The sequence below is a fragment of the Nerophis lumbriciformis genome, linkage group LG01 (assembly GCF_033978685.3).
Source record: "Nerophis lumbriciformis linkage group LG01, RoL_Nlum_v2.1, whole genome shotgun sequence".
Lineage (NCBI taxonomy): Eukaryota > Metazoa > Chordata > Actinopteri > Syngnathiformes > Syngnathidae > Nerophis > Nerophis lumbriciformis.
This window is the reverse complement of record NC_084548.2, coordinates 66,274,523-66,298,794: the sequence shown is the minus strand read 5'-3', so window position 1 is coordinate 66,298,794 and position 24,272 is coordinate 66,274,523. Positions and strand designations below refer to the sequence as shown.

Below are 24,272 nucleotides of genomic sequence, written 5' to 3'. Positions count from 1 at the left end.
CTTGCAGTTGTTTCAGCCTTCCGTTTGAGTGCGACTGTTTCATGCCATTCAGTTCTAGGCTGGAAAAAATCATCTGTAGATTTGACAGTAAATTGCAGCTCCGTTGCCTGAAATTTTGACTCCGAATTACCGTGAATGGAAAAACACCAACATTGGTATTTTAATGGTAAAATTCAGTTTGTTTGTTTTTTAATCTTTGGTTGTTTTTTCAGTGCATTACTGGAAATGGAAAAACAGTACTGTAAAGTTCTGCCTTTTTTGGGTTTTTTACCGTCAAATCTACAGTTGTTGCTTTTTAGTGCATTACTTTAGATCAGGGGTGTCCAAAGTGTGGCCCCGGGGGCTATTTGTGGCCTGCAGATACTTTTTTAAAGGCCTGCGGTACATTTAAAAAACACTATTACAAAAAAAACAACAACAAAAAAACGTAAAAAGTGTAATAAAAGAGCAAACCGGATGAAATGTAACGAGAAAAAGTTGCAATATTGACTCTAGTAATATGCTGGGGGTTTTTTTTTTTACTTCAAACTGTAGTTTCCTCAGAAAGTAATAATGAACCAAAATCAACGTTGTTATGAATTATTGACCTGTTCCAGGCTCTAATTACTTCACATCAAATGTTCCACTTTGAAATGTTTTTTTTCTGGAAAATATTGCATATTTTGTGTGTTTGCCTTAAAAATTAAACAAGGTTTTCGTTGGCAGAAAGGGCATAAAACAGAAGAAAACGTAAAAAATAAAGAAACACTAAAAACTGAATCTGAAGTTGATCTATAGATGATTTAGCTTTGAAAGTAAAAACATTATATATATATATATATAATTATCCATCCATCCATTTTCTACCGCTTATTCCCTTCGGGGTCGCGGGGGGTGCTGGAGCCTATCTCAGCTACAATCGGGCGGAAGGCGGGGTACATTTATATAATTTTATATGTATATATAATTATATACAGTGTATATATATATACCGGTATATATAATTAGATAGATATATAGATAGTACTTTATTGATTCCTTCAGGAGAGTTCCCTCGGAAAAATTAAAAAATTATATATATATATATATATATATATATATATATATATATATACATATATATATATATATATATATATATATATATATATATATATACATATATATATATATATGTATATATATATACAGTATAATTATATATGTACATATATATATAATTATATATGTATATATATATACATACATATATATATAATTATATGTGTATATATGTATATAATTATATATATATATGTATATGTATAATTATATACATATATATGTATATATTTATAATTATGTGTATATATGTATATAATTATATATATATGTATATGTATAATTATATACATAATGTATATATTTATATATATATGTATATGTATAATTATATACATAATGTATATATTTATATATATATAATTATATATATACACATAGATATATATATATGTGTGTATATATATATACACACATATATATATATATATACACACATATATATGTATATATATATATATATACTGTATGTGTATATACACACACATATATATATATATATATATATATATATATATATGTGTGTATATACACATACAGTATATATATATATATATGTGTGTGTATATATATATGCATACATTTGAGTCCAATTACTTCACTTTGAAGTACTTTCCTGAAAAATATTGCATATCGTGTGTTTGCTATAAGAATAAAACCAGATTTTTGTTGACAAAAAGGGCATAACATTTTTTTTTTTAAGTGTTTTTAATTATAATAGACGGATAAATCTGAAATTGACCTATAGCTATTTAAGCGTTGAAAGTAAAAATAATATTAACACATAATATTTGAAATACTTTAGAGACTGAGACCCTTTTGGGTCCCCAGACCTTTTTAAGTGTCATTGGTCAAAAAATAATGAGTTAAAATCAATGCTGGTATGAATTATTGACGTATTAATTCACATCAATAATTAATTAATCCACTTTGAACATTTTTTCAACAGGAAAATGTTGTGTTTTTGCCATGAAAAAAAGAGGGGGGGTTTACAAAACCTAAAAAAAAAATCAAACTTTACGTCAATGGACAGATCTGACGTTGATATATAGATATTCTAATTCTAAAAGTAAAAAAAAAATCTTATGATTTGTTTTTCACACTTAAATGACAGAAACCCTTTTGGGTCCCCAGACCTTTTTAAGTGTCATTGGTCAAAAAATAATGAGTTAAAATCAATGCTGGTATGAATTATTGACGTATTAATTCACATCAATAATTAATTAATCCACTTTGAAAATTTTTTCAACAGGAAAATGTTGTGTTTTTGCCATGAAAAAAAGAGGGGGGGTTTACAAAACCTAAAAAAAAAATCAAACTTTACGTCAATGGACAGATCTGACGTTGATATATAGATATTCTAATTCTAAAAGTAAAAAAAAAAAATCTTATGATTTGTTTTTCACACTTAAATGACAGAAACCCTTTTGGGTCCCCAGACCTTTTTAAGTGTCATTGGTCAAAAGATAATGAGTTAAAATTAGGGATGTCCGATAATGGCTTTTTGCCGCTATCCGATATTCCGATATTGACCAAACCCTTAATTACCGATACCGATATTGATATCAACCGATACCACTATATACAGTCGTGGAATTAACACATTATTATGCCTAATTTGGACAACCAGGTATGGTGAAGATAAGGTCCTTTAAAAAAAAAAAAAATAAGATAAATAAATTAAAAACATTTTCTTGAATAAAAAAGAGAGTAAAACAGTTACATAGAAACTAGTAATTAATGAAAAAATGTAATTAACTGTTAAAAGTTAGTACTATTAGTGGACCAGCAGCACGCACAATCATGTGTGCTTACGGACTGTATCCCTTGCAGACTGTATTGATATATATTGATATATAATGTAGGAACCACAATATTACCGTAATAACAGAAAGAAACAACCCTTTTGTGTGAATGAGTGTAAATGGGGGAGGGAGGTTTTTTGGGTTGGTGCACTAATTGTAAGTGTATCTTTTTTTTATTTATGTTGACTTAATTAAAAAAAACAAAAACGATACCGATAATAAAAAAAAAATGATACCGATAATTTCCGATATTACATTCTAAAGCATCTCTAGTTAAAATCAATGTTGTTATGAATTATTGACCTATTTAAGGCTCCAATTACTTCGCTTTGAATATTTTTTCTGGAAAATATTGCATGTGTGTTTGCTATAAGAATAAAACCAGCTTTTTGTTGACAAAAAGGGCATAAAACTTCTTTTTTTTTTTTAAACCTTATAATATACGGATAAATCTGAAGTTGATCTATCGGTATTTAAGAATTTAAATGTAAAAATAATATTAATACATGAATTATTTGAAATACTTTAAAGACTGAGACCCTTTTTGGGTCCATGGGACTTTTAACACTCACCAAAACTGAATTTAGATGAAAAGTACCAAAATGGAGCATGAATGCTTTCATTAGTCAGTGTGGAAAAAGTTTGGACACCCCTGCTGTCGATGAAAAATAGCAACACTCTTCTTTTTACAGTAAAATTCTGGCGACTGAGTTTTTTTTTTTTGTAAGTTTTTTTTTACAGTGCATTTCAGTCAAATTCTGTCGACTGAGCCGTCAGTATTTTAGCGTAAAAAAACCGACAGATTTTTCTTACAGTGTACTTCCTGGTCCATTGGGCAAACATCCGGAAACAACCGCGGACAAAAACGTGGTTTAATATTAACTTTGTCAACGCTTTCCGTTTTTTAACGCCGTCAGTCTATAAATCGTCCCGCTTTGCTTGGTGGTAGACCACAACAGCGTATCCTCCCGTTCCAATTCACAAGTGGAATAAAAGCGCGACCGGAGTGTAGCGGCTCGACCTAATGCAGAATTGAAAGAACTAATGTACAAACCCCAAAAGCAGTGCAGTTGTCACATTGTGTAAATGGTAAATAAAAACAGAATACAATGATTTGCAAATCCTTTTCAACTTATATTCAATTGAATAGACTGCAAAGACAAGATATTTAACGTTCCAACTGGCAAACTTTATTTTTTACAAATATTAGCTCATTTGGAATTTCATGCCTGCAACATGTTTCAAAAAAGCTGGCACAAGTGGCAAAAAAGACTGAGAAAGTTAAGGAATGCTCATCAAACACTTATTAGGAACATCCTACAGGCAAATTGGGAACAGGTGGGTGCCATGATTGGGTATAAAAGCAGCTTCCATGAAATGCTCAGTCGTTCACAAACAAGGATGGGACGAGGGGTCACCACTTTGTCAACAAATGCCTGAGCAAGTTGGTTCAGAACAACATTTCTCAACCAGCTATTGCAAGGAATTTAGGGATTTCACCATCTACGGTCCGTAATATCATCAAAAGGTTCAGAGAATCTGGAGAAATCACTGCACGTAAGCAGCTAAGCCCGTGACCTTGGATCCCTCAGGCGGTACTGCACCAAAAACCGACATCAGTGTGTAAAGGATATCACCACATGGGCTCAGGAACACTTCAGAAAACCATTGTCAGTAACTACAGTTTGTCGCTGCATCTGTAAGTGCAAGTTAAAACTCTACTATGCAAAGCCGAAGCCATTTATCAACAACACCCTGGACCCGAGCTCTTCTAAGATGGACTGATGCAAAGTGGGAAAGTGTTCTGTGGTCTGAGGAGTCCACATTTCAAATTGTTTTTGGAAACTGTGGACGTCGTGTCCTTGCACCAAAGAGGAAAAGAACCATCCGGATTTTTCTAGGCGCAAAGTGTAAAAGCCAGCATCTGTGAGGGTATGGGGGTGTATTAGTGCCCAAGACTTGGGTAACTTACACATCTTTGAAGGCACCATTAATGCTGAAAGGTACATACAGGTTTTGGAGCAACATATGTTGCCATCCAAGCAACGTTATCATGGACGCCCCTGCTTATTTCAACAAGACAATGCCAAGCCACGTGTTACATCAACGTGGCTTCATAGTAAAAGAGTGCGTGTACTAGACTGGCCTGCCTGTAGTCCAGACCTGTCTCCCATTGAAAATCAATATGAAGTCTAAAATAGCAGAAGGGAGACTGTTGAACAAGAATGGGAAAGAATTCCACTTAAAAATGTGTCTCCTCAGTTCCCAAACATTTACTGAGTGTTGTTAAAAGGAAAGGCCATGTAACACAGTGGTAAAAATGCCCCTGTGACAACTTTTTTGCAATGTTTTGATGCCATTAAATTCTAAATTAAGTTTCTCAGTGTGAACATTAAATATCTTGTCTTTGCAGTCTATTCAATTGAATATACGTTTTTATTTACCATTTACACAACGTGCCAACTCCACTGGTTTTGGGGTTTTGTAGTCATGTGATCAAAACGAAAGCGAAAGTTGTGACTCGTGTTCTGACCAATCACAAGCAAAACCATCGCTAGAAAGCCTGGAAGACAAAAACCGGTGAAAACTTCTTGACGGCTGTCCTAAAGTCGCACTACGACGAATACCCCCGGTTCCGGAGTTGGAACCTCAGTCTGCCAGTGGTCCAAATGGGTTCCCTCCGGGACATTCAAGACAAAGACGATTGTCACGGTAACGACAATTGGAACCGAGGTCAAGAAAAAGACGCTACGCTAGGTCGATAATAATAACAAAGAAAAACATAACCAATATGGAAGAAGGACTCACGTCACGTGGGAGTCAGCCCGGAAGACTCCGGAACATGTCGGCTTGTCACGTCGGCGTCCATATGTGGGCTACCAGCGGGGAGGCCGCTGTGGAAAAAACACATGAAACTACCAGGAAGTGCGAATGAAGCGCGCCCCGCTCTTCCGGGTTTAGTTTCTGGAAGGCGCTGATGTGGGACAAGGGAGCGTCAGACGTGCAAGGGAGCGCCGGTCAATGACATGAACTTTTAAAGCTGTGAAGACGAAACGATAAACAAACAAAATAGAAAATCAAAAGTTATATTCCGGAAATGAGGCTTCATTCGGACTAATTGGGCGTTTGTTTGTAGTTCCAAACTGCTTCCTCTTCCCCTGCCAAGACTGGCGGGACGCGACAGCTGCCTTTTAGATTATGTACACACACACACACACACACACGCACACACACTTTCACTTTCACTCAAGTTTTCCTTTTGTTTTTCCTAAAAAAAAAACGCCATCCGTCCATCTCTCGCGTCGTCCGTCGAGTTTGGAGCTGGGAGGGAAGGTCGTTCCTCAGAACAACAGTGCACAAAGATGGAGGACGAGCCCTGGGAGGTGTCACCTCGGTCCACGGCAACCAGAGACCGGTCCATCAGCTGACCCTTTCGCTGACGGCAGTCCGAGAATCCACCGTCTCCTCCCGGCTCGGACAGGGAACGGCGGATTGGGGGACAATGTCTCCTCCTGGGGGGTCGGCCCGCACGGAGCTGGGAGGCCTGCCGGTGCTGTTTGAGCCCTCGGAGACGAGTCCTGGTTCAGCTCTTCGATCCATCCTGGGGCCCCCTTCCGCCCTGCGAGCGAGGGCCGCAGTGCTTAGGTCTTGAGGCTGCTCGATCTGCTGAACCGGCAACACCGGGCGGGGTCTACCGACCGCGCTGATGGACGGTCGCTGCGGCGGGTGGGGCCTGGGGGGCTGTGGCTGGGCGTGCTGAAAGTGTGGTCGGACCTGCGGGGGCCTGGACTGGTAGTGGAGTTGGTATTGCGAAGGAGGTCTCATCGTGGTCTGTGGGGGGGTCCTGTACACGGACTGCTGCTGAAAGTGGGCTTGGGCTGCGGTGGGGGAACTGGTCTGAGGGCGGGGCTGAGTCTGAAAGCGGGGTCCGGGTTGAGGCGGGAGCGTTACGGCGGTTTGCGGCCGTAGATTCCTGGCCTGGAGAGGAGGGGCCTGCGAGACGGCCGGGGGGGGCTTTGGAAGGTGTGACGGGGGAGGACCGTGCCGGGCTGGAAGCTGAGGTCTGTGCTGAACCGGAGGCGGCGGTTTCTGGGGGTGCGGCTGAGTCGGCAAGACTCGGGGCTGGGAATGACCTGGAGACTGCTGGGTTTGGAGGGGACACGGCGGGGCTGGGGGCGGCGGGTGGGATTGTGGGGGCGGCTTGGGGGCTTGCTGCGTGTCGGTTGTCGGTCTGGATTGGTCGGAGTGTCCAGATGTGGGATGAGGATGATCCTCAGAGGAGGTCTGTTGGTGGCGATGATGGTGATGATGGTGATGATGGCGGTGGTGATGGTGATGATGGTGGTGTTTCTGAGGCGAGTGCTCCTTCCTCTTTTGGCTTTTGGAGGGACTCCTTCCTTCTCCTCCTCCCTTTTCTCCGGCGTCCTCGCTCCCTTCCTCCTCGCCACTTCCTGCCGCCGCGCTCTTCTCCTTGTGCTTCCTCTCTTTGTGCGCCTTGTGTCCATGCGGGGAACTTTCCTGGGGAGCGGACGTCTGCTTCTGGGTTTGAGACTGGCTCTGCTCCGAAGAGGACGAAGACGAAGGCTGGGAGGTCTGCGTCGCTTCCCTGGGAACGCCCTCCGTCCTTCCTGGCTCCGAGGTGCTCGCCGCCGGGGTCGGAACGCTCTCCCGCTCCTCCACGGTCTCTCTCGCTTTGCGTTTTTTGATGGGGAGAGCCGTTTCCTGGACGACGGACTCCTTGGTTGCTCTGCGCTTGGCCTCGGCGGCCATGATGGCGGCAGCGGCGTAGCCCCCCGCTGTCGGCATCGCCGAGGTGGACGCTGCTGAGGAAGACGCCACGGCGACCGTCGACGCCGCTGAAGCCGAGGCTGGTTTCCTGCCTCGTTTCTTGGGCGCCGTCTGCGGAGGGTCGGGGAGATCCTGGTCTGACTTCCTCTTCCTGCCTGGGCGGGACTTGATTGACGGCAGCGTAGGAGGAGACACCTGGAAGGCAGTGACAAGTAACAGCATCTATTTGTGTCTTGAAGTTTTTACCAAAGCTCTTTTTGAACATTACTGAACTTTCCATCCATCCATTTTCTACCGCTTATTCCCTTTGGGGTCGCGGGGGGCGCTGGAGCCTATCTCAGCTGCGTTCGGGCGGAAGGCGGGGTACACCCTGGACAAGTCGCCACCTCATCGCAGCATTACTTTTTACATATATTTATACATATATTTTTTATTATTACGATTATTTTTTTGCAGTTTGATTTTTTTTGTTTATTTTTTATATATATATATATATATATATATATATATATATATATATATATATATATATATATATATATATATATATATATATATATATACATACATACATACATACAGGTAAAAGCCAGTAAATTAGAATATTTTGAAAAACTTGATTTATTTCAGTAATTGCATTCAAAAGGTGTAACTTGTACATTATATTTATTCATTGCACACAGACTGATGCATTCAAATGTTTATTTCATTTAATTTTGATGATTTGAAGTGGCAACAAATGAAAATCCAAAATTCCGTGTGTCACAAAATTAGAATATTACTTAAGGCTAATACGTTTTTGGGTCTGGCATTCTGCATCTTCCTTTTCACAATACCCCACAGATTTTCTATGGGGCTAAGGTCAGGGGAGTTGGCGGGCCAATTTAGAACAGAAATACCATGGTCCGTAAACCAGGCACGGGTAGATTTTGCGCTGTGTGCAGGCGCCAAGTCCTGTTGGAACTTGAAATCTCCATCTCCATAGAGCAGGTCAGCAGCAGGAAGCATGAAGTGCTCTAAAACTTGCTGGTAGACGGCTGCGTTGACCCTGGATCTCAGGAAACAGAGTGGACCGACACCAGCAGATGACATGGCACCCCAAACCATCACTGATGGTGGAAACTTTACACTAGACTTCAGGCAACGTGGATCCTGTGCCTCTCCTGTCTTCCTCCAGACTCTGGGACCTCGATTTCCAAAGGAAATGCAAAATTTGCATGGTTGGGTGATGTTTTGGGGTGCCATGTCATCTGCTGGTGTCGGTCCACTCTGTTTCCTGAGATCCAGGGTCAACGCAGCCGTCTACCAGCAAGTTTTAGAGCACTTCATGCTTCCTGCTGCTGACCTGCTCTATGGAGATGGAGATTTCAAGTTCCAACAGGACTTGGCGCCTGCACACAGCGCAAAATCTACCCGTGCCTGGTTTACAGACCATGGTATTTCTGTTCTAAATTGGCCCGCCAACTCCCCTGACCTTAGCCCCATAGAAAATCTGTGGGGTATTGTGAAAAGGAAGATGCAGAATGCCAGACCCAAAAACGCAGAAGAGTTGAAGGCCACTATCAGAGCAACCTGGGCTCTCATAACACCTGAGCAGTGCCAGAAACTCATCGACTCCATGCCACGCCGCATTAACGCAGTAATTGAGGCAAAAGGAGCTCCAACCAAGTATTGAGTATTGTAAATGCTCATATTTTTCATTTTCATACTTTTCAGTTGGCCAACATTTCTAAAAATCCCTTTTTTGTATTAGCCTTAAGTAATATTCTAATTTTGTGACACACGGAATTTTGGATTTTCATTTGTTGCCACTTCAAATCATCAAAATTAAATGAAATAAACATTTGAATGCATCAGTCTGTGTGCAATGAATAAATATAATGTACAAGTTACACCTTTTGAATGCAATTACTGAAATAAATCAAGTTTTTCAAAATATTCTAATTTACTGGCTTTTACCTGTGTGTGTGTGTGTGTGTGTGTGTGTGTATATATATATATATATATATATATATATATATATATATATATATACATACACATATATATATATATATATATACACACACATACATATTCATATACACACATACATATTCATATACATACATACATATTCATATACATATATATATATATATATATATATATATATATATATATATATATATATATATATATATATATATACATTTCATTTATTTTCCCTTAATTTGTTCTCTTTACTTATTTTTACATATAAGACACTGTAATTATTGTTTCTTTATTTTTTTGTTAATAAATGTTAAAGGACAAGACAATATGTAATTGTGTGAAACTATTGCAATACAGCAATACAACAAATCATAACAGTAAAATTCTGACTTTTATCACAACATTGCCCATTTTTATGTTGTTCTTGTAAAACAGCGAAATATTTTTTTGAGTAAAATTACGACTTTTGTCATCATTTTGCCAACTAAAATTCAGATTATTGTTGTAACATTGCCAACATTTTAAAGTTTTCTATAAAAATTGTGACTTTTGTCGAGTAAAATTACGACTCTTTTCATAAAATTGCCAACATTTGAAGCTTTTCTTGTAAAATTGCGACTGTTGTTGATAATAATGAAGATTACAAACCAATTACAAACAAAAAATAAAAAAATGAACTAAAAGCAGTCTTTTTCTCACAATGTGTCGACTTGTTTCTTACAAAATTGGCAACAATTTCTCCTATTTTGTATGTAAAATTATTACTTTTTACTGCAAAATGGTGACATTTGTCATGTAAAATACTGACTTTTATCACAATATTTCCCATTTTATTGTTCTTGTAAAGCAGACATTTTTTAAGTAAAATTATGACTTTTGTCATCATTTTGCCAAGTAAAATTCCGATTATTATTATAATATTGCCAACATTTTAAACTTTTCTTAAAAATTGTGACTTTTGTCGAGTAAAATGACGACTCTTTTCATAAAATTGCCAACGTTTTCCTGTCAAATTGCGACTGTTATTGAGTAAAATTCCAACTTTTATCATAATGGCATATTCACAAAATCCAAACACAAAAAATTCAGAGTCGAAAAAAAGCTTCTTTTTTTTAACAAAGTCACAAATTAACTTTTGTAGTATTGAAGCAACAAATATTTCTGCTCTGAATTTTTGGGGGCAGAATTTTTTTTTTTACACTGATTTTGCTCACAAGTTTTTATTCAATGAAACTGTTTGCATAATTTAATGACAAAAAATGTAATTCGAAAAATCCAAGCGCAAAAAATTTAGTTACATAAATTTAGTGACATTTGTAGTTTGAAGCAACGAATATATTTGCGCCAATTTTTTTTTACACAGAATTTTTACACACTAAATTTGAACAAACGGAATTTTCAAACACACACATTTTGCTCACAAATTTTTTATTCAATAAAATGTGCAGGTTAATTTCATGTAAAAAAAAATCAGTTCACAAAAATCAGGAGCAAAACATTGAGTGTCAAAAAAAGAGATTTCATAATAAAGACAAACTAACCTCTGTAGTTTTGAAGCAACAAATATTTCTGCACTTTTTTTTTAAATAGTGATTTTTTTTTTTATGCTGAATTTTATAACACTATTTTGACAAACTGGAATTTTAAACACACATTTTGCGGACTGATTTTTATTCAATTAAATTATCATCATAATTCGAAATTCAAAAGCAAAAAATTCGGCTAAATAAATTCAGTGACCTTTTTGAAGCAACAAATAATTCTGCACTGAATTTTTCACCCTGAATTTTTAAAACAGTATTTTAACAAACTTAATTCTAAATACACAAATTTTGCTCACAATTTTTTATTCAATGAAACTGTCAGCATAATTTGATGAGAAAAACTTAATTTCACAAAATCCAAACGCCAAAAAATTCAGTTACATAAATTTAGTTTCGGAAAATAGCTTTCGTAATAAAGACACAAATTAACCTTCATAGTTTTTAAGTAACGAATATTTCTGTGCTAAATCTTTTTACACAAATTTTTTATATACCAGATTTTTTTACACTGATTTTTAACAAACTGAATTTTTAAACACAAATTTTGCTCACCAATTTTTATTCACGACCCCAAAAGGGACAAGCGGTAGAAAATAGATGGATGGATACATTGTCAGCTTAATTTTATGTAAAAAAGAATTCATTCACAAAATCCAAACGCAAAAAATTCCATTTACATAAAATCAGTGTCCAAAGAAGATTTTGTAATAAAGACACAAATTAACCTTTGTAGTTTTGAAGCAACAAATATTTCTGCGCTAAATTTTTTTGCACCAAATTTTTCTGCGCTAACTTTTTTTTACGTAAAATGTTTTATACTGAATTTTTTACACTGATTTTAACAAACTGAAATTTTAAACACACACATTTGGCTCACTTTTTATCCAATGAAACATAATTTGATGAAAAAACAAAAACGCTAAAATATGTTAAAGTACCAATGATTGTCACACACACAAGGTGTGGTGAAATTTGTCCTCTGCATTTGACCCATTCCCTTGTTCACCCCCTGGGAGCAAAGAGCAGCAGCGGTGGCCACGCCCGGGAATAATTTTTGGTGATTTAACCCCCAATTCCAACCCTTGATGCTGAGTGCGAAGCAGGGAGGCAATGGGTCCCATTTTTATAGTCTTTGGTATGACTCGGCCGGGGTTTGAACTCACAACCTACCGATCTCAGGGCGGACACTCCAACCACAAATTACACAAATTAATTTTTTTATGCTGAAATTTTTACACTCTGAATTAAAAAAAAAAATACAAACTAGATTTTTAAACACACATTTTGCTCACTGATTTTTATTCAATTAAATGATGGGCTTAATTTGATTCGAAATTCAAGCACAAAAAATCCAGCTAAATACATTTGGTGACCTTTGTAGTTTTGAAGCAACAAATATTTCTGCACTGAATTTTTTTACACTGAATTTTCCACTCGGAATTTTTTTTAGCTGAATTTGAACAAACTTAATTTTTAAACACCCACATTTTACAAAAAAAAAATCCGCATTAAAGAAATTATTTTATGAAATTGTCAGCTTAATTTGATTCAAAATTCAAACGCTAAAAAATTCAGCTAAATACATTTAGTGACCTTTGTTGTTTTGAAGCAACAATTATTTCTGCACTGACATTTTCTGCGATAAATTCAATGAATTTATCAGCTTAATTTAATGTAAAAAAATCAAGTTCGCAAAATTTGGTTACATAAATTCCGTGTCAAAAAAAGCTTTGGAAATAAAGACACAAACTAACCTTCGCAATTTTGAAGAAACAAATATTTCTGCACCAAACTTATTCCGCGCAATTTTTTTTGCCAACAAATTTACATTTGTTGAATTTTTTTATGCTGAAATTTTTACACATGCAATATTTTGACAAACTGGATTTTTAAACACAAACATTTCGCTCACTGATTTTTATTCAATTAAATGATCAGCTTAATTTGATACAAAATTCAAGCGCAAAAAATTCAGCTAAATACATTTGGTGACCTTTGTAGTTTTGAAGCAACAAATATTTCTACACTGAATTTTTTTACACTGAATTTTTCACTCTGAATTTTTTTTAGCTGAATTTGAACAAACTTAATTTTCAAACACACACATTTTACAAAAAAAATCTGCATTAAAAAATGATTTTATGAAATTGTCAGCTTAATTTAATTCAAAATTCAAACGCTAAAAAATTCAGCTAAATACATTTAGTGACTTCACGGTGGCAGAGGGGTTAGTGCGTCTGCCTCACAATACGAAGGTCCTGAGTAGTCTTGGGTTCAATCCCGGGCTCGGGATCTTTCTGTGTGGAGTTTGCATGTTCTCCCCGTGACTGCGTGGGTTCCCTCCGGGTACTCCGGCTTCCTCCCACCTCCAAAGACATGCACCTGGGGATAGGTTGATTGGCAACACTAAATTGGCCCTAGTGTGTGGATGCGAGTGTGAATGTTGTCTGTCTATCTGTGTTGGCCCTGCGATGAGGTGGCGACTTGTCCAGGGTGTACCCTGCCTTCCGCCCGATTGTAGCTGAGATAGGCTCCAGCGCCCCCCGCGACCCCAAAGGGAATAAGCGGTAGAAAATGGATGGATGGATGGACTTTTGTTGTTTTGGAGCAACAATTATTTCTGCACTGAAATTTTCTGCGATAAATTCAATGAATTTGTCAGCTTAATTTAATGTAAAAAAATCAAGTTCGCAAAATTCAAAGGCGAAAAATTTGGTTACATAAATTCCGTGTCAAATGAGCTTTGGAAATAAAGACACAAAATAACCTTTGCAATTTCGAAGAAACAAATATTTCTGCACCAAACTTTTTCCACGCAATTTTTTTTGCCAACAAAGTTTTATGCGTTGAATTTTCTTATGCTGAAATTTTTACACTCTGAATTAAAAAAATATATATTTTGACAAACTGGATTTTTAAACACAAACATTTTGCTCACTGATTTTTATTCAATTAAATGATTGGCTTAATTTGATATGAAATTCAAGCGCAAAAAATTCAGCTAAATACATTTGGTGACCTTTGTAGTTTTGAAGCAACAAATATTTCTGCACTGAATTTTTTTTACACTGAATTTTTCACTCGGAATTTTTTTTAGCTGAATTTGAACAAACTTAATTTTTAAACACCCACATTTAAAAAAAAAAAATCTGCATTAAAAAAATTATTTTATGAAATTGTCAGCTTAATTTGATTCCAAATTCAAACGCTAAAAAATTCAGCTAAATACATTTAGTGACCTTTGTTGTTTTGAAGCAACAATTATTTCTGCACTGAAATTTTCTGCGATAAATTCAATGACTTTGTCAGCTTAATTTAATGTAAAAAAAAAATCAAGTTCGCAAAATTTGGTTACATAAATTCTGTGTCAAAAAAGCTTTGGAAATAAAGACACAAACTAACCTTCGCAATTTTGAAGAAACAAATATTTTTGCACCAAACTTATTCCACGCAATTTTTTTATGCTGAAATTTACATTTGTTGAATTTTTTTATGCTGAAATTTTTACAATATTTTGACAAACTGGATTTTTAAACACAAACATTTTGCTCACTGATTTTTATTCAATTAAATGATCAGCTTAATTTGATACGAATTTCAAGCGCAAAAAATTCAGCTAAATACATTTGATGACCTTTGTAGTTTTGAAGCAACAAATATTTCTGCATTTAATTTTTTGACACTGAATTTTTCACTCTGAATTTTTTTAGCTGAATTTGAACAAACTTAATTTTTAAACACACAAATTTTACGAAAAAATCTGCATTAAAAAAATGATTGACTGAAGTTGTCAGCTTAATTTGTTTCAAAATTCACGCTAATATTTCAACAAATATTTCTGCGGTAAAATTTGAAGAAACTATGTTTTTAAACACAAATTTTACGAAAAAAATCGGCATTCAAACAAATGATTTAATGAAATTGTCAGCATAATTTGATGACAAAAAAAATGAATTAACAAAATCGAAATGCAAAAGATTGTTGGAAAACGAGGCAAATGATGATACCTTTGATGTTGTGGGCGTGGTCCCGCTGCTGGACTCCGCCTTGCCGTAGGGCATCTTGACCAAGAGTTTTCCTGGAGATTTCTCCACCACGCGCTTCATGGCCACGCCCTCTGTGGCCTGTCGCATCTTCCCGCTGCCTAAACACCGAGCACCGAACACGTCAGCCAAGTCGCCGCGTCGCCGCGGTTACACAGCGCTCACCTTTCGGCCTGCCACGGCCTCGGCCGGACGGTTTGGCCGCCTTTGGCGCCTTGGGGGGCTTCTTCTCGCGGCGGGACGGGCTTCCGCGTCCGGTCACGGTGAAGTCAAAGTCGTTGGGGTCGGTGGTGGTGTCGCCGACCTTCTGGAAGTAGGCCATGAGCTCCACCTTGGAGCGGAAAGCCTTTCCCTCCGAGCTTGAGCACAGCGAGAGCGGGTCATGGCTCGCGCGCGCGAGGACAAACGACAGAAGCGCATCTTACTTGATCAGGTAGACGTCAAACTTCCCCGCCGAGCGTCCGGACTTCCTCTGCTTGAGCTTACGGGTCCAGCCTGCGGGCAGCGAGGGGTCGTCGTACAGCGGTCCACGGTCTCGGATGATGGAGCGCCGTTGCCTGGGAGACCCTGCGGGCTCCGCCTCGGGCTGCGTCCCCGCACCCTGCGAGGGCCCCGCCACGGGCTCTGATGCCTGCCAGGGAGGCAAGGACATGAAACAAGGCGACGGTATTAGGACCCTCCCCTTTTAGGAGGGAAGATCCTTTAGTTCTCACTAGGGTTGTCCCGATACAAAAATTTTAATACCAGTATCAAAATGTATTTCGATACTTTTCGGTACTATTCTAAACAAAGGGGACCACAAAAAATTTCATTATTGGCTTTATTCAAACAAAAAATCTTAGGGTACATTAAACATATGTTTATTATTGTAATTTAGTCCGTAAATAAAATAGTGAACCTACTAGACAACTTGTCTTTTCGTAGTAAGTAAACAAACAAAGAATCCTAATTAGTCTGCTGACATATGTAGTAACATATTGTGTCATTTATCACTCTATTATTTTGTCTACATTATGAGGGACAAACTGTAAAAAATGATTATCAACCTACTGTTAAAGAACTACTGAAACCCTACTGACCACGCAGTCTGATAGTTTATATATCAATGATGAAATCTTAACATTGCAACACATGCCAATACGGCCGGGTTAGCTTACTAAAGTGCAATTTTAAATTTTGCGCGAAATATCCTGCTGAAAACGTCTCGGTATGATGACGTCAGCGCGTGACGTCACGGATTGTGGAGGACATTTTGGGACAGCATGGTGGCCAGCTATTAAGTCGTCTGTTTTCATCGCAAAATTCCACAGTATTCTGGACATCTGTGTTGGTGAATCTTTTGCAATTTGTTCAATGAACAATGGAGACAGCAAAGAAGAAAGCTGTAGGTGGGAAGCGGTGTATTGCGGCAGACTACAGCAACACAAACACATTGATTTTGATTCATTGTTTTTTAAAGAAAGAAACAGCCTGCACGGCAGCTTTGTGTTATTAGAGTCAACATGTTCTTGTTGCATTTCAGCTGTTTGCTCTTTTATACCACTTTTTATGTTTTTTTTTTTTTTTAAATAGTATTTTTAGAATGTGCCGTGGGGCCGTTAAAAAATTACCTGTGGGCTGCAAATGGCCCTCGGGCCGCACTTTGGACACCCCTGATTTAGAGAATATTTTTGTGTAAATAACTCATTTCACAAAGTATTTATCTGCGACTTATAGTCCGGTGCGACTAATATCAGGCATGTGATTTGACCACAATGAAAAAGACTGAAAAAATTTCCGGGGGACAAGGGGGGCGACGCCCCCCCGAAGCTCCTGGTTTTTCACCAATTTAACATGCTGAAATTAACAAAGACAGCACCATTTGAAGAAAATATTTTAGTGTTTAAAGACATGAAAACATCATTAATAGAACATACATAACCCAATTATCCTAATGAATCACTGTATATGGTTCAGTCCCAACAGTATTTAGTCACTAATATTTATTTACTTGCAAATTAAAATAAAATGTCCTTTCATATTTGAAATCATTCTATCATTACTATTAGTCAGATATTGTATATATGGGGTAAAAAAAATTATCAGTGGTGTAACAGGTTTGCCAAGATTTATTATTATACAAAATATATTTTAAAGTTAAGACTATTACATGATATATGCTATCAGAAAGTAGCATTAATTGTAAAATAAATAACCACTAATAACAATTCACAGTTTTAATGTATATGCCTAATTGCCTACAAGTTTAGTTATAAATATAACAAAATACCAAATGTAAACATTTCATTCTTTTCGCCAAAATAGGATATAAATTTATGAAAATAATTAAACATGTTTAGTATTGTTTACTCATATTTGAAAATAGGAAATAATAATAATGTGAGGACACTGACATATTGCATGAAACAAGTGTGAAAATATATAACTTCAAGATTGTTACACCACTGACAATATTGTTTCAAGAGACTACATAAGAACTTATATTACAAAATGGTATTATATGCAAATTTATTTCAAATAAATTGTTAACTGGAATCAATAATGCGACTCTTTGAATTTCTGTAATTTCATAATATATTTTCACGTGGCTTTTTATTTTTAGAAAAACCCATTTATATTTCGCAAAGCAATAATTGGTTAATATTTAAAACAAACATGCGTATTTCGCAAGCAAATATTTTTTAGCTTACCTCATTATTAACAACCCTGTCTGCAACTGAAGTGGCTTGTTTGGGTGGATCTTTCCTCTCGATGTCTACGGCAGTTGTCGATGTAAACAAAGGATGAAGTCCGTAAGGTTTGCTCACTTTCGGTTGACATCCAAAAGTACCAGCTAGTGAAAAGTTCGTTTTCCTTGCTTCAAGTTGTTTCATATGTTTTTGGCGTTTTGCATGTACTTCCAAAGCCTTGAAACCTTGTGATCCATAGTCAATATTATCATGACACCACGTGCGCAAAACCTTTCCGGGACGATCGATTTTCCGAAATAAAATCACCGAACAAAGTCGTAACTTCCTTCTTCCCAACAGTATCAGTGATTTACCTTTCCATCCAGTCCCATCGAAACTTATTTTTGACATGTTTATCAATTTCTTTTACTCGTAAAGCGTCCTTTCTCTCGAGAACCGCCATCGTTTACATATGGAAAATGGCGGTAATAACCATTATGAATGATGACGTTATTAACGTCATCATTCATAACAGATGTCCTGATTGGTCACAAGGAACATATCGACCAATCAACTAAGGCGTAATACAAACTACGTCTCGAATCTTGATTTAGGGTCGGGAAAAAAACAGAAAAACGGGAGGTAATAATTTTTTTTCTTCCCGAGATTAAAAAAGACGGAATTCCGACTTTAGACGGAAAAATCACATGCCTGTAATATATGGATACATGTTTTTTTATTCTAAAATATAGTGCGCCCTATGGTCTGGGAAATACGGTATGTGTGTTCGAGCAGAACGAAGGCCAATTCTAAGGCGTACTATTCTGCTTAAAAGGTGGAATACGTTCCTCTGACAATGGTGGGTCGAGCCTTCACTCACTGAGGCGTGGGGCTCCTGGGAGGGTGGAGCCGGCTCAACATGGCGGCGTTCCTTGCGAGGCTTCTTGGTCTTGCTGTGGGACTGTTGTCGCTCTGGACGCTCCTCCTGGCCCTCCTCTCTGCGGAAGACAGGCGACATCACTCGTTACGTGGCATTTAGCCAAATGGATCACACTTTGATTAATCGCGATTAAAGGCCTACTGAAACCCACTACTACCGACCATGCAGTCTGATAGTTTATATATCAATGATGAAATCTTAACATTGCAACACATGCCAATACGGCCGGGTTAACTTATAAAGTGCAATTTTAAATTTCCTGCAAAACTTACGGTTGAAAACGTCTAGGTATGATGGTTGAAACGGAATATATTGGGACGCCATTGTATCCAATACAAAAAGCTCAGTTTTCATCGCAAAATTCCACAGTATTCTGGACATCTGTGTTGGTGAATCTTTTGCAATTTGCTTAATGAACAATGGAGACTGCAAAGAAGAAAGCTGTAGATGCGATCGGTGTATTAGCGTCTGGCTACAGCAACACAACCAGGAGGACTTTGACTTGGATAGCAGACGCCCTATCCGACGCTAGCCGCCGACCGCATCGATGATCGGGTGAAGTCCTTCGTCGCTCCGTCGATCGCTGGAACGCAGGTGAGCTTCAGTGTTGATGAGCAGATGAGGGTTGGCGTAGGTCAGGGGTCGGCGAGCCGCATGCGGCTCTTTGATCACTCTGATACGGCTCAGCAGCTTACTTGCTGAACCCCCCAATTTTCCCGTGAGACTTCCGGATTTCAGTGCCTCTCGCAGAAAACTTAATATTCATCGATTCTCACCCTTACAGCTATAATAAGGGCGTGCCATGATGGTACAACATTTGGCGCCCTCTACAATCTGTATTAACAGCGTGCCAGCCCAACACTTGTTATACAATATATATCTTCTGCTTGCACACGTACGCGACAGCAAGGCATACTTGCTCAACAGCCACACAGGTTACACTGACGGTGACCATAGAAAACAACTTTAACACTCTTACTAATAATGTGCTACACTTTGAACCAAAACCAAATAAGAATGACAAACACATTTCGGGAGAACATCTGCACCTTAACACAACATAAACACAACAGAACAAACACCCAGAATCCCATGCAGCCCTGACTCTTCCGGGCTACATTATACACCCCTGCTACCACCAAACCCCGCCCCCACCCCAAGCCTGCTCCCTCACACATCACCCCCCCCCCCCCCCCCCCCCCCCCCCCCCCCCCCCTCTGTGCGTCGGTTGAGGTGGGTGGGGTTTGGTAGCGGGGGTGTATAATGTATCCCGGAAGAGTTAGGGCTGCATGGGATTCTGGGTATTTGTCCTGTTGTGTTTATGTTGTGTTACTGTGCAGATGTTCTCCCGAAATGTGTTTGTCATTCTTGTTTGGTGTGGGTTCACAGTGTGGCGCATTATTAGTAAGAGTGTTATAGTTTTTTTTATACCGCCACCGTCAGTGTAACCTGTGTGGTTGTTGACCAAGTATGCCTTGCTGTCACCTACGTGAGCTAGCGGAAGCCCCATTCAACATGTGGCTGATCAGGCACGCTGGTTGTAGTGGGCGCTATATGCTGTACCATCACGGCACGCATGACGCTGACAAGCGCTATTCATTTAAAACCCGCGGGGGGGGGGTGATGTGTGAGGGAGCAGGGTTGGGGTGGGGGCGGGGTTTGGTGGTAGCAGGGGTGTATAATGTAGCCCGGAAGAGTCAGGGCTGCATGGGATTCTGGGTGTTTGTTCTGTTGTGTTTATGTTGTGTTAAGGTGCAGATGTTCTCCCGAAATGTGTTTGTCATTCTTATTTGGTTTTGGTTCAAAGTGTGGCGCATTATTAGTAAGAGTGTTAAAGTTGTTTTATATGGTCACCGTCAGTGTAACCTATGTGGCTGTTGACAAAGTATGCCTTGCTGTCACGTACGTGTGCAAGCAGAAGATGTATATTGTATAACAAGTGTTGGGCTGGCACGCTGTTAATACAGATTGTAGAGAGCGCCAAATGTTGTATCATCATGGCACGCCCTTATTATAGCTGTAAGGGTGAAAATCGGAGAATATTAATCCCGGGAGTTTTCTGCGAGAGGCACTGAAATCCGGAAGTCTCACGGGAAAATTGGGGAGTTCAGCAAGTAAGCTGCTGAGCCACATCAGAGTGATCAAAGAGCCGCATGCGGCTGCGGAGCCGCGGGTTGCCGACCCCTGTTCTATACTAAATCCTTTCAGCAAAAAAAATGGCAATAACGCGAAATTATCAAGTATGACACATAGAATGGATCTGCTATCCCCGTTTAAATATAAAAATGTCATTTCAGTAAGCCTTTAATGGCAGTAGATCATTTGCACGCGTAGTTTAAATCACCTTATTAAAAAGACCCCAATGTTAAGTCAGTTTTATTAGTCAGAATGTAATCAATATTTTACTTGAACGCACGTCAGTAATTCACGATTAATTTAATTAGACAAAAGCTTCGGTTTCTATTAGAGATTTCCGATATTATCGGCCGATAAATGCTTTAAAATGTAATAACGGAAATTATCGGTATCGGTTTCAAAAAGTGCAATTTATTACTTTTTAAAACGCCGCTGTGTACACGAACGTAGGGAGAAGTACAGAGCGCCAATAAACCTTAAAGGCACTGCCTTCGCGTGCCGGCCCAATCACTTAATATCTACGGCTTTTCACACACACAAGTGCATGCAACATATTTGGTCAACAGCCATACAGGTCACACTGAGGGTGGCCGTATAAACAACTGTTACAAATCTGCGCCACACTGTGAACCCACACCAAACAAGATTGACAAACACATTTCGGGAGAACAACACAACATAAACACAACAGAACAAATACCCAGAACCCCTTGCAGCGCTAACTCTTCCGGGACCCTACAATATACACCCCCCTGCCACCCCCTTTACTCCACCTCAACCCCGCCCACCTCAACCTCCTCATGCTCTCTCAGGGAGCGCATGTCCCAAATTCCCAGCTGCTGTTTTGAGGCATGTTAAAACAATGTACCGGTATGCACTTTGTGACTTCAATAATAAATATGGCAGTGCCATGTGTGGTGGCACTGCCACTTCAGAAACACACTGTCAGTAACTACAGTTGATCGCTACATCTGTAAGTGCAAGTTAAAACTGTCCTATGCAAGGCGAAAACTGTTTATCAACAACACCCAGAAACGCCATCGGCTTCGCTGGGCCTGAGCTCATCTAAGATGGACTGATACAAAGTGGAAAAGTTTTCTGTGGTCTGACGAGTCCACATTTCAAATTGTTTTTGGAAACTGTGGACGTCGTGTCCTCCGGACCAAAGAGGAAAAGAACCATCCGGATTGTTATAGGCGCAAAGTTGAAAAGCCAGCATGTGTGATGGTATGGGGGTGTATTAGTGCCCAAGACATGGGTAACTTACACATCTGTGAAGGCGCCATTAATGCTGAAAGGTACATACAGGTTTTGGAGCAACATATGTTGCCATCCAAGCAACGTTACCATGGACGCCCTTGCTTATTTCAGCAAGACAATGCCAAGCCACGTGTTACATCAACGTGGCTTCATAGTAAAAGAGTGCGGGTACTAGACTGGCCTGCCTGTAGTCCAGACCTGTCTCCCATTGAAAATGTGTGGCGCATTATGAAGCCTAAAATACCACAACGGAGACCCCCAGACTGTTGAACAACTTAAGCTGTACATCAAGCAAGAATAGGAAAGAATTCCACCTGAGAAGCTTAAAAAATGTGTCTCCTCAGTTCCCAAACGTTTACTGAGTGTTGTTAAAATGAAAGGCCATGTAACACAGTGGTGAACATGCCCTTTCCCAGCTACTTTGGCACGTGTTGCAGCCATGAAATTCTAAGTTAATTATTATTTGCAAAAAAAAAAAATTATGAGTTTGAACATCAAATATCTTGTCTTTGTAGTGCATTCAATTGAATATGGGTTGAAAAGGATTTGCAAATCATTGTATTCCGTTTATATTTACATCTAACACAATTTCCCAACTCATATGGAAACGGGGTTTGTAGTTGTCATGTAGTCATTATTAAGTACTTATTAATGCCTTATTCGGCATGGCCTTATTATAACCCTAACCCTGGCCCTAACCAAATAACTCCAAATTAAGTCTTTGTTACTAAGAATATGTTCCCCATACTTAAGTGTTACCAAAAACATATAACTTTGTCTTGAATTTGAAAAAAAAACAATATTTTATTTTTCACTAAAGAAGGGTTCTGGTGGGGTTTGGTACCTCCAACAAGGTTAAGAACCACTGCTCTATCACAAACAAACAAAATAATAATTATTGGAAACTCAAGACAGCCATGACATGATGTTCTTTACAAGTGTATGTCAACTTTTGACCACTTTTGTGATTTTTTTTTTTTTTAAGTTCTTTATTCTTTTTTTGGGTTACTGTAGGGATTCGAACCCTGCAACTTCTGGTTTTGAGAGAGGCTGCTGCAGCCACAAGAACAGGAAGTGCTGGGGAGGACATGTCACTAACTGTTGGCAGCTAAAAAAAAAAAGGTAATCAATGGGCTCTCCATTTATTGTACACAACACACAATGCCTGGCTCAGCAGCACCTGGGCGGAGGATGCTGACCGCGCAACGGGAAGTAAACAAGTCGATGAATAAGTGCAGCAAAACAAAAATAAATGAGTATGAAAACACTCAGGTGTTTGCTATACGACTAGCTCACAGTTGCTAGCCACCTGCGTGCTAACGCTGCTGTGTCCCCGCGGATGAAGCCCGGCGGGCGGGCAACAGCCGCGCCGAGCCCCCCGGCCGACGTCCGGCGGGCGCCAGAGGACGCCAGCGTTGCTCGGCGAAGAAGCGGGATACGAGCGGCTAAAAGTCGGGGCTGAGCTGGAAGTTGGTGACGTATTCCGACGGGAGTCCGCTCCCACCGAAAACAGGCCGGTGGAAAAATGAACGCACTTTGAGGGGAATTAAAAAGACGACAGAAAGATGGCGGAGGCGGCGAAGACGGTGACGCTTTTACAGAAGATGAAATATATATTTATATTTTTTAAATAGCTTACTTACATTCGCTCCTCCTCGCTCTCCACGGCAGCCATTTTTATTTAAATAAATAATTTTATATATAAAAAAAAAAAAAAAGCCTCCAAACATCTCTGCTGCACCCCGCCCCCTCCGAGTCCTTTTCCAACCAACGTCAGAGAGCAAAACAACGCGAGATCTGGAGAAAGACGCGCAGGCGTGATGAGATCTCGCGAGATTCAGGCATGGGGTCAGACTGGGACGATGAGGCTTGGTTGTCCTGTAATTACGTTGATAACGTTATAAATGCAATAATACATTTTTATAACGTCTTTTAAAATCAAACATTTTTTAAATCTAACACAGTATTTATCAGAATCGTTTTTTTCTAGTTTGAGGCACTTTTTAAATCGATTTATTTTATTTTCAAAGTTG

The 24,272-nt window shown here is 38.9% G+C and overlaps 1 protein-coding gene across 1 annotated transcript; it reads right to left on the bottom strand.

Annotated features, from left to right (window-relative positions):
- Positions 1–2,240: 2,240 nt before the first annotated feature.
- On the bottom strand, positions 2,241–24,007 carry mecp2 (methyl CpG binding protein 2). Its single transcript, XM_061924538.2, has 6 exons — positions 23,883–24,007; positions 18,784–18,901; positions 15,660–15,865; positions 15,400–15,593; positions 15,199–15,335; positions 2,241–7,868 (listed from the first exon to the last, which is right to left on the bottom strand). Exons 1-6 carry the CDS (start codon positions 23,912–23,914, stop codon positions 6,306–6,308), a joined length of 2,250 nt encoding a protein of 749 aa, XP_061780522.1. The 5' UTR covers positions 23,915–24,007; the 3' UTR covers positions 2,241–6,305.
- Between the last annotated feature and the right edge of the window lie 265 nt (positions 24,008–24,272).

What these genes read in the sequence shown, in the direction of transcription:
- mecp2 (XM_061924538.2), bottom strand. Translation starts at nt 23,914, where the DNA reads ATGGCTGCCGTGGAGAGCGAGGAGGAGCGAAT. An exon ending in GAGAGCGAGGAGGAGCGAAT is followed by an intron (nt 18,902 to 23,882) that starts GTAAGTAAGCTA and finishes TGTCTTCCGCAG; the next exon opens with AGAGGAGGGCCAGGAGGAGC. An exon ending in TTTGACGTCTACCTGATCAA is followed by an intron (nt 15,594 to 15,659) that starts GTAAGATGCGCT and finishes GCTGTGCTCAAG; the next exon opens with CTCGGAGGGAAAGGCTTTCC.